The 20,479-nt window shown below is 41.5% G+C and overlaps 1 protein-coding gene across 3 annotated transcripts in view; it reads right to left on the minus strand.

Annotated features, from left to right (window-relative positions):
- The window catches only part of NTNG2 (netrin G2), a 100,083-nt gene extending 80,917 nt beyond the window's left edge, over nucleotides 1–19,166 (minus strand). For all 3 annotated transcript variants that reach the window (XM_074210854.1, XM_074210853.1, XM_074210855.1), the window contains exons 1-2: nucleotides 18,011–19,166; nucleotides 12,767–13,866 (exon numbers count right to left, since the gene is read on the minus strand). In XM_074210854.1, the coding sequence (XP_074066955.1) occupies nucleotides 12,767–13,066 (300 nt within the window). In that variant the 5' untranslated portion in view covers nucleotides 13,067–13,866; nucleotides 18,011–19,166. The remainder of the gene's footprint in view (nucleotides 1–12,766; nucleotides 13,867–18,010) is intronic.
- Between the last annotated feature and the right edge of the window lie 1,313 nt (nucleotides 19,167–20,479).

The raw sequence follows: 20,479 nt of genomic DNA on the forward strand, positions 1-20,479 counted from the left end.
AGGTGTTCTTCTGACACATACTTAACGGGCAAGTCACTTAATCATGATTGATATCTGTTTCCTGATTTATTACAAAAAATGATCAAACACCTCTTTTATAGGGTTGTTGTGCAGACCAAATAAGTTAATATATGTAAATCACTTTGCAAACCTTAAAATGCTATATAAAGGATAGCTATAATTATTAACTTCTCAGTGCCCAACCAACTTTACAAATATATTAGGCAGAGAAGTTGCTGTTCTATATTGGTAGAGGGAGCATCTTGTTGGGAACTGATGAAATTATATAGGTCTAGCAAAACAAATCAAAACCATCACCAATCCCACTCTGAATCTGTATGATGAGTTGAATTGTCACAGTTTAATTCATTTGATTGTAATATTAGTTGTTCATAACAACCTAGTTTTATTCTCCTGTTCAAAGAAGGGAGGCTCCTTTCTTTGTTTTCTACCTGTCCTATGGAGAGACAATAAAGTACTCAAGGGCTTAAAATTAAGGAGACCTCAGTTTGAACTCTCTGATGCTCACTAATTGTGTATTACTGGGTATGGCATTTCACTTCCCTAAGTTTCAGTTTTCTCATCTATAAAATAGGGCTAAAAACATTTTTACTCCCTATCTCATAGGGCTGTGGCAAAGGAATATTATTATTATTCCTACAACAGGCTCTCCCATCTCTCATTTTTTCAACAGTACCCCTACTTATTGGTACTCATAGCTATTGCTCCAGTTCATGATAACTGAGGAGGTCATAGTCCCCTCTGTCCTCTCTGTGGCCAGAGAAAACCTGAGCTGTGGGGTGAGCCATCAGAGTAGAGCTGAGTCACCATTGTAGCTTTGCTACATGTATGAGGGAACATCCAAAATAGGTCAAAAAGAGAATTCATTAACCTCAGAGTTCCTCTGGTCAGCAGGAGGTAGTTATCTGGCTTGAGGTGACCTGGTGACTTGTGGAATATTCCTAACTTTAGTAAGTTGGACTCATGAATGACAACCACACTCTCCCACCCAGTGGCCCTTCACCCTGGGACCAAGCTGGATAAACTACCAGTTGTTATACCAGTAAGACATTTTCTAAGTTCTCAGCAATCCATTCTTCCCTTTTGGAAAAAGCATTGAGTTTAGAATCTGGAGACCAATGTTCACTTACTCTTATTTAACATTATTTTCCATATGTAAAGTGACAGACTAGATCACATATAGGATTCCTCCTAATTCTGAAGTTCCGTGTTTACCTGTGTTGAATGAACTTAAACTGCTATTTGATATCAAAGATGGTTACAATGAGGAGGGTGAGAATGATGTCCTGTTGTAGAATGAAGTCTACATCTTTGGGGACAGAGAATGAAAAGATCTCCAAACAAGAGGAGTCCATTTGAAACAGTACATGTATATGATAGTGCTCAAGAAACAAAAATGAAAACTAAAAACTAAAAAGTCCCAGAATTGGAGCAGTTACCTAGTGCAGTGGATGAGTACTGGCCCTGGAGTTAGAAAGAGCTGAGTTCAAATTTGACTGTGTGACTCTGGGCAAGTCACTTAACCCTGATTGTCTTCCCTCCCCCAAAAATCTCAGGGTCACCAGAAAACAGATAATTGAAAGAATCAAATGATATTTCCCAAAGTTAGATCAAATTTGGGGAAGTAAAAAGGGAGCCATGACTGAAATATTGAATTTAGAGAGACAGATTTCTGATATTACTAATTACCAAAATAAATTTACTGTTTGTATTGCTGCAATGAAATGACTTGGTATAAACTGTCTAAAATAAGGTACTATGGTCAATAAGCCAGCCAACATTCATTAAGCAACAATTAAATGCCAATCAGACTGCTATCTGCTGGGAATACAAAGAAGAAAATGAAATAGTTCCTGTTTTCTATTTTAGTTTTTGTAAAAACAAACAAATAAATAAATCATACTGCTCAAATACTATCTGGCCCTCAGCCTTCATTTTGCTGGTACTTCTTTTATGTCCTTAGAATTTATCTACTATGTTTTCCTTTGAATTATACTTATTTACATTTGCCAATCCCCTACTGGGACAGTTAGGTGGCACAGTGGACCTAGAGAAAAGAAAACTCATCTTCCTGAGTTCAAATCTTGTCTCAGGCACTTACTAGCTGTATGAACCTGGGCAAGTCACTTCACTCCTGTTTGTTCAAATCCAGCTTGGCCATTTACCATGTTACCTCACCTTTTACTGTGAGAAGAAGGAACTGGACTACATAGTCTAAGGATCCTCAAGTTCTGAGCACTTAAGTTCTCAACAGTTAGATCCACATTGAATGATAATGAAGCAGAGAGACAAGAAATAAAATATCTGGGGACCTCTCACTACTTCTGGTCCTCTGAGGGTTCCAGTAACTTCACATTAGAAAAAATGACTTCCTTTCCAGTCTGTTTTCACTGCTGTGGTCCTTAGGACTAACTGGATTATCTGCTTTTTGATTTTTGAATTGGTATTTCTCAAATGAGATATTTATTAAAAAAAACATTTAGTACAATGCCTGTAATTTAGGAGGTTCTAGAGAAAAGTTTATTCTCTTCTCTTGCAATCTCACGGCCTATTGGAGAGTGGAGATTAATAATGCCTTAGAGACAGGAAGGTTCAAGCCCTGAGCCTGGAATGAGCTGTGGAACCAAAAACAAGTCTTTTGACTTCTCAGTGATTTAGGCAACTAGGGTCAGATGTATTGCATATCTTTATTGAAAAAAAATTCACAGGGAAGAACCAAGAAGAAATAGTACATACTAGTAAAAATATTGCACAATCCGCTGTTAATGATTTAGCTATTTTCAGCAATACAATGATCCAAGAAGATTCCAAAGGACTCATGATGAAAAATGTTATCCACCTTCTGAGAAAGAATTGATGGAATCTGAATGAAGATTGAAGCAGACTGGGTTTTTTAATTTTTCTTTATTTTTCTTGGTAGTTTTTTTGGTCTATGTTTTCTTTCACAATATGAATAATATAGAAATATGTTTTGCATGAGTGCATATGTATAACTTACTGTTTGCCTTCTCAATGATAGGGGAGGGAGTGTGGGGAGGGAGAGAAAATTCAGAACTCAAAATTAGAAAAAAAATGAAAGGTAAAAATTGTTTTTACATGTAATTGGGAAAAATTATTAAAAAGGGGAAAAATCACAGTACTGGCACAATCAAAGAAACAAACATTATCCACTGCTAATATTGACCTAGGATGTCCACTCCACAACATCTAAACACACTCCATAACTTTATACTGGGAGAGCCCCCCCCAAAATTATTAGAATTGGCAGGACTTCAGGAGTTAAAAATGTCAGAACCAGAAGGGACCATCTAGTTTTTTTTGACAAATTGAAGAAACTGACACCTCAGGTTAGGTGAAGAAGAAATGAAGGCACATGATATACTAGAAAGGACACTAATTCTAAAACCAGAAGATTCAGGTTCAAATCCTGCCTCTGAAACTACTTGTGTGACCTTGGGCAACCTTCTTGGGTGTCTGTTTCCTCATCTGTAAAAATGAAGAGTTAGGACTACTCAGCCACTGAGGTCTTTTCCAGGTCTGTGTCTATGGTCTTAAGTGACTTGCTCAAGGTCACATAACAAATCGGTAGTAAAAATGGCAACAGAATCCAGATCTCACAGCACTATCTTCTACTATAATATTTTCTGGTACTATAGGATGCTGCTATCCACCAGGAGTTTGTACTAAGGGAACAGAAACCAATTTTAATATGTTAAGTGATTGTGGGGGAAGGGAGGGAATCAAACAATAAAAACCAAAGAGATGATTTTGAAGTGATCTTTTATTCCTATGCTCTGCATCCCTGCTCCTTTCCAATAGGACAAATAATTGAGGCCATACTATGTGTGAACTGGCCAGCAAAATTGCTTGCAGCACTCGCCTCTATAGTATACCCATGTGGGGAATCTTAACAATGCATCTTCCCGGGTGATAAACTAAAGCTGCTTCAATGTACTCCTTTCTCCCTCACCTCCCTCAATCAAATCAATTCATCCTTCAGAATGGAACTGGAAGCCGAAAGGGAGTATGCTTATCAATCCCATCCTTTGGCTGTCTTGACTGTGGGCAGGTTATGTCTCAGTCAGGTCTGAAGATTCTTCTTGCTCTCAAATGGATCTGCCCATTTGCTCTGCTACCCCTCTCCTCCCTCTCCTTATTCCATTTCCTCCATAAAAAAAAATCATGTAGAATCACAAAATGCTGGAGCTAGATAAGAGCTAGAAACCACCTGTCTAACCTTATCTTTTTGCAGAGAATGAAAGTGAAGGAAGCAACTGTAAGTTACAGTTCTCTCAGTTCTCCTGAAGCCCACTTGACCTCACCCAGGCATAGGCCCATCTCGTCCTAGTTCCCACTACTTCTATGCTTCTCTCCAGTCAGAACGCTTTGGTTTCTGCTCAGCCCTGCCCTGCTTTGTTAGCAGTGTGGAGAGGATATAAGAGGAGGCAATAAAATTGAGAAATTGCTCTTCTTCCTCCTCTCTGCCTATATGAATTAAAAGGATGAGTTCAAGTCCCCATCTAAGGCAGTGTGGTATAGCATGACGTGTCCTGACCCAGGAGTCAGGGGATTTTGGTCCAAAACCTGCCTTTGAGGAGTAAATCGTACAGTTGTCTCACTTTTAAAGTCTTAGTTCCAAGCATCTGAAAAATAAAAGAGATGGGCTAGAAGTTCCTCCCAGCCCTAAATCTATGATTCTATTCCCTATGAAACCCTCCGTGACTATTCCAAGACACAGGGACCTCTCTGTCCTTTAAATGCCTCTGTGTGGGGCACTTGATATCCGTTTCTTTGCATGCACTTATAAAAGTAAACTCATATAGACTGTACACCTGCAGGAGGGTTAAGTTCTTTTTAAATTTTCTTAGTATCCTTCTCAACCTCCCTAACACAGTGCCTTTTACATTAAAAACACTCAATAAGTATTTGCAGATTGATTAAGTGTAAGTGACCTGTGACCCCTAACCCCTCTTCCCTAGAGTGGCCAATTCACCTCTCTTTTTTTTTTACTGTGGTCACATCTGTCCTCTTTGCCTTCCTCCCTTTTCATTATTATAATTAAACCCTCTGCCTCTAACTAGGTCTATGACAAGTAACTTAAACTTTCTGGCCATCAGTGACTTGGGAAAAAGCTCTAAATCTTGAAAGATAGAAGATTTGGCTCTGATTGCTGGCTCTTCCAAATTTCCTTGCTGTTTGACCTTGGGAAAATCCTTTCCCTTCTTCAGGCATCAGTTTTCTCATTTAACAAGCAAGGGAGATAGACTTTTAAGGTTCTTCCAATGCTAAATCTATGGTTCAAGGGTATCTCAGGTCCTTACAAGCTCTAACTAATTCTGTAATTCTCTCATCTGTTGCTTTATCTTAAAAACAGGACAATATACTTTTCCTTCCTAAAGAAAATAGGCTAAACTAGAAAATTTCTTCTATCTCATAAAGATTTAAGATCTATGACTCTGTGATAGCTCCTCCAAAGACTTTCCATTCTCCTTCATCACCTACTACATCCTCTAATACATATAAACATCTGTCTCCTTACCACAGTGCCCCTTGCTATTTATCTATGTGCATATATGCCTATGTATATATATTACATATATATGTTTATGTGTGTAGATTTTTCTTTAGGTTTTTTTCCTATCAGGTGTGAGACACCTACTGATTTCCTCCAAGGTGTGTCAGGAAATATTTAGAAATTGACAAGCACTCCACACATGGAAGACGTCAGGAAGTCCTGCTGTAGAGAATTTTTCCCTTCTGTTTCTCCACAGGCCAGCACCTCTCTGACAGGCCTCTTGGACCAAGGCAAGCTGCTGCCCCAGTTCTCTCGGTTCTCTGCTCCCCAGGAAGGAGATTTCACTGTATAACAAGATGTCATCAAACAGAACTATTCTTATCCTAGGCAGGGTCCTGCCTCCAGCATTTAAATAGATCATTGAACTGTTTTAACTAAAGTGACTAGGTGAAACTCAATCTCGGAAGTGGCTTCTAACTGAGGGTCAGAGATGCATCAGACTTCCAGAGCCTCCCTGTGTTGTTGTTGGGGTTTTTTCCCTGATCCATTGGCCTTTCAAATTCCACAATACTTGGAGATTCACCAGAGAAGAAAATTGGGGTACAAGGGCTAACTGACTTAGGGGAGGGACATATACTTTTCCTCTTCCTCTTTCTCTTTTCAGATCCTTCTCATTCTTTAAAATGTACCTTAAGATATGATTTCTCTCTCATCACATTCAATTTGGATCAATGTATACCATGGAAACAATGTAAAGATTGGCAATTGACTTCTGTGGGGGGGGGGAGAAAAGTAAGATTAGGGGGAAAATTATAAAACTCAAAATAAATAAAATCTTAAAAAATAAAATGTAGCTTAAACTCTTGATGGTACAGTGAAAAGAGTAATGAATTTGAAGTGAAGGCCCTGGGTTCAAATCCTGCCTTTTATACAACTACTATGACTACAAGCAAATCATTTAAACCTCTCTGGGCTCCTGTTTTCTCACCTGTAAAAATGAGAAGGTTGGGTTAGATGGCTTATAAAGTCTCTTTCAGCCTCCAAGGTCTCTTTTGAATCTAAGTCTTTGATCTTCTCAACCCACACCAAATCACAAAAATGGCTCCCTCCTTTGAACTTCTGAAGCATTCACTATCTGTACCCCTGAATTAGCAATTAATTAATCACTCCTTATAACATCTCCTAAACTGCCCAAATAGACACTTATTTATCTATCATATCTCTGTGTGTTTTTTGTCTTCATTTCTCAACTCTTTTCAAGGGGAAAGTCATATAATCATGATTTTAGATCTGGAAGGGATCTTGGGGACTAATGACTCCAATGAGATGGAACTATAAGCCAGAGGTGTGAAATAACTTGCAGGGGAGTTCCACAGATCGTTAAGTGTTAGATAAGAATTTGAACCCAGGACTTCTGACTTCAAATTCCATATTTCAGTCCTTAACTTTTTCCTCCCATTCTATTCCCATAGTACTGAATGAAGAGGCTTTTGTACATTACTTAATAAATGTTTGTTTAGTGATGAGTCCTTGTATGTTCATACTCATTTGTGGGGTCGAAGGGAAAGAATAAAAAGTCCTGAGTCAGCCATCATGGCAGCTTTGCATTCCATAAGTGGAAACTTTTCCATAAATATTGAGTTCTGGCGAGAGACACAGAGCTTCTGACCTTAATTTTGCATGCAGTGTTCAATGTCAAACATTTATTGATGTGAAGGAGGAGAGATCTGGGGGAACACAGAGACTACATCTAGCTCCCCTGTCAGTTAAATCACATTACAGCCCTAGCAATATAATTTTTTGCAAGTAGGTAAAGTGAGGCACAGAGATGTTAAAATCAGAGATTGGTGTTCAAGCAAAGCCCTTCTCTGTCCCTGACTACTAACTACTGGAATAACTGAATGACTTTTGTGATATAAGCATAATGTTTGGGAGATGAGGTTTTAGAAATGTTAACCAGGAGATACTTGGTCCCATCTGGATCTAAATTTTAAAATTCTGCATTCAAGAAAATGAAAATCCTGTGGTACTTTTGAATGAGTCAAGCTTAAGAGAAAGAAGTTGCTAGTCCTAGGAAAGTACTATTGATGTCTAAGAAATCATGAAATCATAGCTTTTAGAGACAGAAAGTTCCTCAGACACCCTGGAATCCAGTGGTGTCCAACTTAAATAGAAATGAGAGATACTAAACCATTCATGAGGATCCCTATGGGTAAAGAATGGCTTAGAAAAGCACATACTAGCAGTAGCTGTATTTTTTGTTTATTTTAAAAAATATTTCCCAATTACATTTTTAATCTAATTTGGCCACACTAGAGCAAATTGTGGGCTATAATGTATAACCACATGTTTGGCATCTCTACTTTGATCCCAAACCCTTATTTCATACATGAAGAAACTGAAGTTCAGAGACAGAAGACAGCCTGACCAAGTTTACATGGGTTTTTAAAGGGCAGAACCAGAATTGGAACCCTTTTTTACCCTGATGAATCATATTGACTTTATGTAAAAACATATAGAAATTTCTCTCTCTAGAGAGAAATACACACACACACACACACACACACACACACATAGTGTATAGGAGTAGTCAAGTGGCACAGTGGATAAAAGTACAAAACCTGGAGTCAGAAAGACCCATCTTCTTGAGTTCAAATTTGGGATCAGATACTTATTAAGCTGTGTGGTACTGGGCAAGTCGCTTTACCCTTATTCCTCATCTGTAAAATAAGCTGGAGAAGGAAATGGCAAACCACTTCAGTATCTTTGCCAAGAAAACCCCAAATAAGGTCAGGAGGAGTTGGATACAACTATGTGAACATGAGTATATATATATACATACATATATATATATATATATATATATATATGTGTGTGTGTGTGTGTGTGTGTGTGTAGTCTATATGCATATACATGTATATACCCATATAGCTATATTTCATAAACACATATAATACCTATATAAGATAGATATATATCTGAGATAAATATGTATGCATATATATATTCACATACACATATGCCTGATCTAACTGGTTAGATGATTTCTCAAGTCCCTTTCATATGATCACATGTATACATAATTCCTCCAATCTTCCGAATACCTTAACTTGCTTCTATCAAATGAGAAAATGGATTTGTAACCCTAACAGCTCACTTCAATCTAACAATATTCACAAATAATAATAGCTATTAATCTATACAGTTATACTACAAGGAGTAAAGTTTGAACCATCCATATATTATCTCATTTGATCCTCTCAACACCCTTGTGACAGGTATCATTATTATACCTCCATTTTTGTAGATGAGGAAATTGAGGTCAAGAGATGTGTCTTGGACAAAATTGGGTCTTCCTGACTCCAAGTTCAGTATTCTAAGCTGTTTGTCAGATACTGAGGTAATGAGGATACCGACAAAAGAACATAAAGGATAGTTCTGGTCACTGGTTTTTTAACCTCGCTCCACTATCCCTCTCCTCAGGTTAGCTATTGTCTCTCAGACCCAAAGAAAGTTTTTTTTCTCCTTTTTTATAAGCAGCACAGGTAGCTGGCTGCAACCTTTCTTCCTTGCAGAGAACTGCCTAATTACTTACTATGCCAAGCCATCTCCCGTCCTCCACAAAGGGAGGCTGAAAGTGCAGCGATATTTATTGGTAACATCCACCCCCCCCCCTCTTTTTTCCCTTCCCCAGTCCAAGGACCAGAATGGTAGCTCCTGGTGCTGTTTCCTCAAAGCTGAGAAGGTGGCATGCTACCGCTTCTGAAACTCTGCAGCTCTCATTCAAATTTCACCCTTGCTCAAGCATCCTTGGTTGAGAGCTCTTCCCCATTAATTCTCATTGTGCATTTAGAACCATCCAGGTTTTTATTTATTCATTTATCTTGTCTATCTTCCCCCTCCCCTTCCTCACCAGAGTGAAATTTACAATTCATTTCTCAGGTGGCCTTGCCAGAAGGGCATTGAAGTGAACAATGAGGAGAAAGGAAGCAGAGAGGGAGAATTCTCACCCCAGACCCCTGAAAAAAAGCAATGACTTCTTTGTTCCTCTAAGCAAGCCTTAGATTGCCTTCCTGTAGCAGGCTTTGGAACTCAGAGTTTTGGCCAAGTAGCTAGAGCTGTAGAAATATAATGGTCAAGGTATGGACGATCTCTTGCTTCGAGAGTTTTTCCATAACATGGGAACAGGTTGGCTTTGAATCGAGGGAAGATGGGGCTGTCATATTTTCAGCTTGCTAACAATTGGACAAAGGATGTAATTGCACAGGACCCATTGTTTTTAGGGAGCAGCCCTGACCGTTAGGGAAAGTTAGTTGGTAAAATCAAACCTGAATATGCATTCTCTTCTGTTTCTTTCCAGCCTTAAGTAAGAGATGTATTGTATAATATCTACACTAAAGCACTAGGTTTAAAGGAAGAAATGCTTGGATCCATTCTGCCTCCAACAGTCACTAGAGGTGTAACCCCAGGAAAAGCATATCTATTATCTCTGGACTTCATTTTCCTTATTTGTAAAATGGGGGAAATGTTACCTATATTCCCTTTCACCATTGAGCCAATGCATATAAAGTGCTTTGAAAATCTTAAAGTGCATTCAAATTGCATGCAGGGCAGTTATTATTAGGGCCAATATATAATCGAAACATCATTGAATTAAATTCAGTAAATACGGCTTGAAGAGTCCTTTCACTCCGGGGAAGCCAAGTCCTCAAAGGGTGGCCTCCAACACCTCAAAATCACTCTCCCCACCAAGCCAGACAGTCTCATTCTTGTTGTCTGCACATTTGTAATCAAAGGGCAAGGCCAGGATGGCAACCCATGATAAAATATTTAAGGTAGCCCAACAGGTGGAGAGGTGCTAAGATGCTGCCTGCAACAGAGACCTTAAAATGTTTAGTTACAGTCTCCTTCTAGTTAATCCTGCCCACCACTTCTCACTCACCCTGGGGGTAAGGGTGGGGACTGGGGAAGAGGAAAGGTTATACTATCTAGGATGAATTGGGAGGGGGACAGGGGAGGAAAGTCTGTCTAGTGCCAATTTTAGCTCATCACAACCAGTGGCTGGTAATGCCTAGTTCATGATCTGCCATTCTCAGGACAAAAGCTCCATCAAAGGGAAGGAAGGGGGCATGGGGTTAGAGGAGAAGGAGTTTATAATTCTGAATTGGATATCATTGGGGGAGGGCTTCTAACCTGGCTTTTATGGTTGTCTCTGACCCCTGAAGCTCTTTAAACAAAAGTGAGTCTTTTGAATTATGAATCAGTCATTTCCCCTCCCCCACCAAAACAAGCCTTGTGGTATGCCAAATAAAAGGCAATGATTAATATTTAAAAGAAAAAATACATTCGAGGTTTTAAATACAAGAGCTAGTGGCTGTCTTTCATTTTAGAGGGTGAAAAATAGTTCTCTCACATGCTAGGAAGAGGGATACCACCTCCAAGATACTCTCATTCTGGCCTTTCTGTCCCTCTCCTGCCCTGAAAAAGCCTGGACACCAAGGCCTTAATTAACATTGCCTGAAAGCACAGCCCCCTCTCCTCATTCTTGAGTATACAGGTGACCTTCTCAGTCACCTCTAGGCATAGGGAGGGCTTCCCTGAACCCATATGCCCTCTTGGGTGGATCTCTATGTACCAGAAACCAAAGCAACCATATGTAACTGTACATTTATGTGTGTAGATGAGCAAAAGCAGCTCTATTTTCAAACAAGAAACTGAGGGACCTTTGCAAGGTCACAAAGGATTTGCAAAATAATTTAGGGAAGAAACTCAAGTCTGTCTGGATCTCTTGACTGATTTTTTTAGAGAATCAGATATGGAGGAAACAACATTTTATCAGCAGTCAAAAATATCTGAATTTTTATTCCTTTGTCCATCACTTAATAATCATAATAATCAAATTAAGTCTCTCTAAGCCTAAATTTTCTTATGTTCAAATGACATAATAATCCCTGTCTTCTCTTAATTCATTGTATTGTGAGAACTAATGAGAGAATTTCTGAGGAAATGCTTGATATGTGATAGGCTACTCTTCCGCTAGTGAAAGGTTGCTTGGAGTAGTGGGATAGAATCACAAGGACCTGAGCTCAGGTCCTTCTTGGTCTCTGTCAAATGCTGACTGTATGACCCTGAGCAAGTAACTGAATATCTTGGTGCCTCAGGTAACCCTCTAAAACAAAAACTTAAAATACAATTGCCACAAGAGTAGGATCACTTAAGTTGGAAGGGACCCTAAGGTCATTAAGTCCAACTCTCTGATTTGGCATATAAGGAAACTGTGGCACAAGATGTTTTAGTGATAACACCACCAGGAGGTCTGGGGCAGCATATGAATGAACCCAGGTCTTCCTTGTCCAGCTGATTCATCTACTATGCCCAGTTTCCCCTTTGAAGTTTTTCATATGAATGAAATCATAGATTTGAAAAAATGCACTTTTTATTAATAGCTAACAAAAAGCAGTACTACTGTTCCCGTTTATTCTGATTGTTATATGGTACTATGAATTGAGAGCTGAATTTGGAGTCTAGACATGGGTTTCAATTATGATTCCATTGCTGACTACCTGTGTGCCCTTGAACAAAATAACCTTTCTGGGTCTCATTTTCTTCAATTGTAAAAATGAAAGAGGTTGACCTGTGAGTTCCCTTTAGGCTCTACATCTAGGGTCCTCTGATCTCAGAAGGGAATGAATAGGATAGCAGTTGGCAGGGTCATTTGGACCCACCCAAATTGCCAGCAGAGGACCATTTCTCTAGGCTAAGGGAGGAGGGTGGGGGCAGAGAACATATCTAGGAGAGAGGACTGGACAGTTTCCTATACCTTGCAAATAAATTCTTGCCTGCTCACTCTAGAACAGTGCCTTAGGCTAGAGGAACCTACTAATGTCCACAAGTAGAGTGCAACAGAAGAAGCAATGGGAGGGGTGGAAAAGGAAGAAGAAAAAGGACAAGGAGTAGTGATGATTGCAATGTGTCCATTGGATCAGGATCCAATTTTCACTTTGTTATCTTACTCTGTGACCTATGGTCTGGTGAGTAACCTGCACTTTTGCACATGTTCAGGGGTAAGGGTGAGGGAGAGCAGAGAAGGAAAAGGACAACAGTGAACTGAGAACCTGGAAACTCCCCTAGTAGCAATACCTGCCTTGGGAGGGGGGTATCCCACCCTGTCCATCTACCTCAGGTTTTTATTTCAAATGGACCAAGAGGGGAAGAAAGATATCCACTTACATGAGTGCAGAATCTCTCTGGGGGATCTCCGCAGGTGATTCCAGCAGGCTCCACCTTCACCATGACATAGTCCTTCATGCTCATGGCCTTAGGCTGGCAGGCATAGAATTCCCAGGATGGCCCCTCATCTGTGGTTACCCAGGATTTGCAAATGTCATAATCCCCCATGGCCAACGGGAGGCAGTGCAACAGAAGGGGCGCCAAGAACAGCATGGCAGCAGGTGGAGGCCGTGGACCCCGGGCCTGAAGAGGCCCTGGAAAGGCAGCGTCTGGGTTAGAAGTAAATGATGGACTTAACATGGAGGTGACACATCTACCAAACAGGAATGGCCAAGGACATTCCAGAGACCAAATGATCCCTAGTTTGTAGACAATAAGGAACCTCTTTGTCCAGAAGGCAAGTATATCCCGGTTGATGCGGAAAACTCAGAGTTGGTGCTTCTTACACTGTTGAATAACAGACCAAAAAGTTGTCCATAACTTCACATTCCCCTATTCGTGGCATAACAAGGTGGGTGACTTCTCCTTGAGGTGAAGCTGAAGAAATTGGGCACACTTTCAAATGGTGACAAGGTTTCGAAATGGGATAGGGAGAAATTTCACAGGGATCTTGCATGAGACTGGATCAGATTGCTTTTAATTTTTGTCCTTCCAATCAATGAAGGATTTAAAGTGTCCTTAAAGGTGTGCTGGAAAGAACTTAAAATGACCCCCCCCCCAGGCCTGGATTAGAAAAAATAAAATAAAATAAAATCAGGTAGTATACATGTTAGTTGGAAACATATTCCTCTTTGGGACTGAAGGTAATGTTTTGAACCAAAAAAATAGAAAGGCTTTGATATGGGTTTAAAGTGACAGCTATCTTGTGATTCATCTGAAACAATAAAAAGCCACTGAGGTGTTGATCAGGGGATGGGTTGTTTTGCTCTACTTGAAGAGGGGATAGGCACTAATAGGAGAGCAGCTGACCTTGGCTTCTAGCCACAGGCAACTTATTATGAAGTTTCTGAAGCTTCAGTTACCAATCCATCCAGGTACCTGGGGTCTGGCTTGTCTTTCATTGTAAGAAGGGAGGAGAGAGTGCTCATTAGCAACAACACCTGCAACAAATTAGAGAAAGAAAAAGAGAGAGAGACAGAGACAGAGAGAGATAAAAATTTTCAATAACAAAAGCTCTCCAACTAAATGTGAAAAAAAAGGTGCACTCTCTATCAAGGTCTCCAGAGAAATGTGGATTATTTTTATTAATATTGAAATTGTGCATCTGGAAAAAGTACATAATTAAAAAAGGTGATGGGTTTTCTTATCATTGGTAGTGGTGAGGATGAGGTCAGCAATAGCTCCCCCCATCCTGTGGGGCAGGACTTCAGACTTTTCCAAAGTTCCCCAGGAGCAAAGATTTAATAGTTGCTTTACTAGCAAGTCAAAATGCCAGAGCTATTAAAAGTCAGCGACTAGACTATGAATATAGGTAGAGACAAATAGATAGTAATAGAAACATAGGCCAATAAATAAGAATATTGGGCAGGAAAACATAGTCTAAGAGCCATAAACAAAATTTATTTGGAATATAAAAATTCATATATATGTACATATATATTTAAATTTAAGAAACTAGCAATAATATTGAAGGCTTTCTTCTGAAAGCCTTCTGTTGGGTTTTTCTGTTCAGAACCAAGGACACTGTAATTATTCTCACTGTATTTATTTGGATCACCATAATTACTATCATCAATTTCATCAATAATAATTATTAGAAAGTATATATGTAATGATCATTTAAATGATAAAATTAATACAATCATTTTACTCATACATATTTTAAATGCTATAAAAATAATACTAATGGACACTTGCCTTATTAATCAGACTTCTGTAATGTACTTAACCAATAGAACCAGTCTTATTATGTTGAATTAATACCAGATTCATGAGTTATTATTTATTGCTTCTTATTTTGTTAAATGACATCAGAACTACCCAAAGGTGATGCTGAACCATCAGTCTGATCCCCATTCCCAATCTCCAAAAAATAGAAATGGGAAGGGTAATTTTCTAATCTGAAGCCTGGGGTGTTAATAAATTTTCATAATTCTCTGTTACACACACACACACACACACACACACACACACACACACACACACACACACACACATTCTGCCAAAGATGACAAAGTAGATGAGCCATTTTTGCTCAGTCTAGATTGAGTACTCCGCTTATCAGGTCTTGGTGAAGCCCTGAATTATAGTACCATTGATCCCTGTTCAGGGGCATTCATACATCTGTATTAACCTCTCCCCCTTCCCCTTCTCTCAGGATGAAGGGCTCCTGATGGAGATGAATGAGACCCTAAAACATCCTCATCTTTCTATGCTGTTTAGAGGGAAAGCCTGTTCTATAAGCTAGCACGCCTGGCCTTGAATGCGTTCCCTGATAGAAAACTCTCAGAAAGAATACCGTCTGTGTTCTATTTTTACAGCATGAGTAAATGTAGTAAAAATAAAATAGTGTGTGACAGGCAAAGGTCTGAATGCTGATATCAGAGCTGTTGTTGTGTTCACCAAAAACAGTCCCTTCCTAATTAATTCATCAAATGGGTGTCTTCCAACTGTTCAGGAACAGCAGAGACAGGTAGAGCTCAGAAAGGAGTCCAGCCAGAAACAATTGTCTCTCTTGCTCTCCCTAGGTTAGACATGGTGTTAACTTTAGGGATTCCTTAACCTGCAGAACACAACCGCTTTTGCCGGCATTACTGGCAGAAGGACGATGTCTAAATGTGAGGCTGGCGGCGGGAGGCAAGGAAGGAGAGAAGGCTGGGGGTGGGCTGGAGGGCTCTGTGGAGCTAAACTGAAATATCTATTAATTGCTCCTTAGTTCTGTTGGCTTAAATGCCACACATTGCCCGAAAAATGAGGAAAGGGAAGAGAGAAAAGGCAACAACAGAATCTGCCTAGGAAACATATTTACAACCAGTCAATCAAGTGGGAATTTGCAGACACTGTGGGGGGGAAATTATGATTTCAGCACTCTAATATTATTTGACTTTGCCAAAACAACAATACCAAAAAAGATCACCAGAGTTTTCTGAATAATGAAGTATATAAATCAGGCGGTGGGAAACGAGAGAGGGAAATATTCATAATCAGAGGTTTCATTCTGGTAGAGTGCTTTCTCCTTGGAAAATAAATCTCCACCTGCTATTATTAAGAAACTGCAGCTCTCCAACACAAATAGAATCAATATTCTTTATTTTCGTTTAAAAGTCTTGGAGAAGCAAAGGGGGGTTGGGGTACGGGAGAGGGTTACTGAGAACCAGGATATTAAACACACCAAATTAGATTTTACCAGTCCAGCTGAACTGAGATTCCTATTGTATTGAGTTATCGCCTCTTCTGTCTGATAGGGATCTCAAAGAGGCAACACTTTGAGTTGCAGACAGCTTCAGTGACAATGAGTAAACTTGGAGCAGCTCCTCAGGTCCCGAAGCACCCTGTCCAGAAGTGTCTTTTCCTTGGGGTGACAGTATCCGGTCCACTGGTCATCTCCAACTACCCTCCTTCTCTCGATTCCCTTCATCCCTTCCCCACCCCCACCCCCCTCCATTTTTCAGGACCACTGGGAGACGGCTGTTGAAACGAACTGAGAAAGCGGGCTGTCCAGGAACACTATAGAGCAGGAGACCCGAAGAAACCGCGACGGGAGCGCCAAGCTCAGAGGCCAGGTGGTGACCTCCCAGCCGGCTGCGTCGGTTTGTCCTCCACCTCCCTTCGGCTCATCCAGAATTCCTGGCTGGAGGTGGGCGGCTGCTCTTCCTCATTGGTGTCTTTTCACCGCACGCTCAAGTACTCGGCGCTGACTCCGGGGCTGGTGGTCCAAAAGGCAGGACATCGGAAAGCGGGGATTGAAGCCAGGGTGCTTCCTGCCTGGTCCGACTACTTGCAAAGTTCTGGATAGTTGAGACATTTAATTTTTTTAAAGAGACGAATTCTCCAGATCACAGGGCTGGGAGGAGCACCTGCACCAAAAGTCCCTTGGGGGCATTTTGAAGGGTTATTTTTCCCATTTTGTGGGACCCAGGAATGGGTGAGGGGAGTCGGTGGGTGGCTGCGGGCAACTGACTTTGGCAGGACCGGAGTTAAGTAAAGGAACACACTACAACTGATCGCGGAATATAAGCTGTCTGCATGAGAAAAATGGGCTAATTCCGAGCAATTCCAAGGCAGATTTTATTGAAAGTTGTGTGCAGGCAACGTTATTAATTAATAATAATGCATTTAATAAAACTCCTGGCACCGGCCAGCACTGAGGGTGCCCTACTCATTTGGCATAGCCTCCTTTAATTAGAAGGCTACACTTGAAACCCCCTAGTAATTAGTTGCATCTTTTTTTCCCTTCCGTTTCCTCAGCATAAAACCAATTTTAAAAAAAAGGCAGTTGCACCAACATCTAAGCAAACAACTTCTTAGGGAGAAGCCTTGGAAATGTAAGCAACTTACAGCTAAAGCTTTGCTGCTCCCTTGCTTTCCCCCATGACACCCTGGTTCCCCTTCACACATTGTCCCCGATCGATACACCCCCACCCACCTACCCATCCCTGTTTCCAGGAGGCAGAGTCCGAACCAAGACAGAAGTTTCCCAGTCATGTTGGAAAGAAGGCGCTCTTTGCAACTTGACAGTCATCAGTCTGCAGTCTGGATAAGGAGGCAGAAGGAGCAAGTGAGGAGGGGAGAGTAGTGTTTCTGCCCCTCCCAAGTGGCAGTTCAATTGGAGGGGAGGGATCGTAAGTAAGCGAAGGGTTAATTTTTTTGCTTAGGAATACAGACTGATATATTCAAGGCATCCTTCCCTAACGACCCTCAAACAAACACAAAACCCCAAACCCGAATAGGACAAATCAGTAAAACCCAATCCTTAGCAAGCCAGCTAAAAAGAAAACCTTCTCCTTTAAGATCTTGCTACAAACACAAATACACACCCCTCTAAGGGGGAGACTCCGGTTCTCTCCTAGTAGAAGACTCTACTAAATAACTTTTACATCTGATAATTCAGTGGGGTGCTTTAAGCGTCGCGCGATCCTGGGGAAAGCCTGCATGGTCACCGGAGCCCTTTTAAAAATGAAACCAGCCTTGCGAAGCTGCAGCAGCTCTTCCCCCCACTCCAGCCTTGCTCTGTCTGTCTCTCTCTCCCTCTCCCTCTCTCTCTCTCTCTCTCTCTCTCTCCATCTCTCTGCCTCTCCGCCTTACCCGGGCTTGGAGCCTCTCTAACAGGCGCAGTGAGGGACGGACAGAATCCACCGAGGAGCGCAGGTCAGTCTGCCAGCCAAAGCACCACCACCCCCTCTGGGCTCTGCCTCTCTTCTGACTGTTGACTGGGTGGGTGAGGGGGATGTAGGGGTGAAAGCTGGTCCTTTCTCCTCCCTCCTCCTTCTGCTGCTGCTGCTGCTGCTGTTGCTGCTGCTGCTAGTTTGGTGTTGGAGAGCAATCAGGATGCATGTGGAGCTGCCTGCAGCCGTCCCAGAGACGCTGGATGAGGGGAGGGGGGCAGGCAAGCCTGCCCGCGCCTCCCACTCGGGTGGAGTCGGAGGTCGGTCACAAACAAGTTAAACTTTTGTTTCCCCCTTTCTCCCTGAAAAGAAGCACGGAAAGAACCCACAGTGGTTGGGATCTGGTCCTTCCTGGGCTGTGGTGGGTTTCACCTCTTCTCTTCTAGGACGGTCAACATCCCCCCAGCTGAGCTCCAGGACAGATGGCTGGGAGCTTTAGGAAATCTCCCTCTCCCTCTCCCCCTCCACTCCTCTCTAAGTTAATACTGAGGCTAAATCCTTTTGCCATCACTTTCAATCACAATCGGAGCTTTTATCTCACTGTCTGATCCAGGCTGCGTAACTTCCTCTGTGTGGCTTTAACACACCATCCCACCACGGAGCAATGGTCTTCTTAAAGCTGCAGGAAAGCAATACAGCCAGACTCAGGGGAAGAGCCGCAGCAAAGGAGGGAATGGCTGAGAGCAGGGTGGTCCAGGGCCAGAGAGATGTCCTGATCCCGGCAGTCGGCTTGTGATGAAGCAAGGCTGCTCTGAAGGCTACTTGGCTAAGCATCTCCTTTCTTGGGCCTGGGGGCAAGCTCACCAATATAATAAACAGGGTGCATCCCTAGCCCATTTTAGTCATGAATGTTTGGGAGATAAGCCACTGCTCTTGCTGGAGTTTTCTCGCAGTCTTCTTTTCCTCGGGGTAGCAGAAGGGACTCCACTGGGCTGGCAAAGGGCCCGTGGGAGTGGGAACTGCCCCCATCTAAACCCAGACAGGATGCCTGGAAGAGCTTTGATCTCTAAAGCCAGCTCGGAGGGCTCCCCTCTCACATCCAAGAAGACTTCTTTCTCCTCTTCAGTGCTACACATAAGGACCAGAGCAATGGAGAAAGGGGTGGGTGGGTGGATTTAGGAAGATGGGGAGGGGGGAGAGAACTGAGCAAATAACCAGAGACTGAATATCAGCTGACACATCAACGCCTCCACCCTGATGGGATCTGTTTTTGATTAAGCCAAGCCAGATTTTTCCACGGGAGGAGTAGGGGGATTGGCATGTAGCTACAAAAAGGTGTCATCGCACCTACCCTCACTGGCAGAGCAACTCCTTCAGGGATTGGAAGAAAAGCCAAGGGGGACCCTCTGACAGTTTACAAGTTAAGGCAAATCACTGTTCCTCAACCCCTAAGAGACTATCTGATGTACAGCTTTTCTGTGGGTTGAAAAGGAGTTTCCTCTGTCCTCTAGAGGGGACTTTTAGGAGGCTGTCTGAGTAGTCATAGCTCCTTTCCTCTGGTCTGAATATTAGGTCTGAATATTTCAAGGGTAGTTGTCATTACTATTCAGGTTCATAAGGAAGGGAGATAACAATAAGACTACAGCTTAGTCCAAGATAACATAAGATGCAGGGAGTAAGCACTAAGAATTCCAAGCCCTATCCCCTACTGTTCCTTCACTAAATTTAACCCTTTCCTATTTCCAGTCACAAAGTTGCTCTTGTTTTCTCATCCTTGAAAAAATGAGATTACACCCCCAAGTTCTATTTCAAGGCCTATTTCAAAATATCTACATACTGTAAAATTATGAAGTCTCACTTGTTGCATGGGCAGGAAGGCTGCCTGGGAATCAAGTCAATTCATTCTAAATCCCTGTTTTACCACTGATTTGCTAGTTAGCCCAGCAACCATCAACAATTCCCTTTGAAACCATACTTATCCATTTTAAAAGGGTATTGGTGCCCTTTTACCTTCCTTACCTTCCAGGAAGAATACAACTATGAAAAGAATTCTCTAGAGGACATTTAGTCCATTGCCCAGCTCTAAGCCAAAAAAAAAAAAAAAACCCCAGAGAAGTACCTATTCCAATAAAGACCTTTGAGAATTTAGATTTAGATTTTCGCATATCCCTTAGTCACCCAATACAGTGCCTCACCACCTTAAATGGATATAACTTTCAAGGTGAAAATATTATCATAATATTTGGATTACACAGTAGTAAAAAAAAATGGGGGGTCATAGTTCAAGATACCTCCCAAAGAAAATGATGGACTGAGGTCCCCTCAGCCTCTTTTTGCAGGCAGAATCATTAATCCCTGGGAAAAACCCTGCTCTTCCATCATCATGGTCTGCCTGGTTGTCAGGAACAGCAAACAAGAACTAGAAGAGTTTGCATTTTATTTCCATTTC

This window comes from Macrotis lagotis, chromosome 1, assembly GCF_037893015.1.
Source record: "Macrotis lagotis isolate mMagLag1 chromosome 1, bilby.v1.9.chrom.fasta, whole genome shotgun sequence".
Taxonomy (NCBI): Eukaryota; Metazoa; Chordata; class Mammalia; order Peramelemorphia; family Peramelidae; genus Macrotis; species Macrotis lagotis.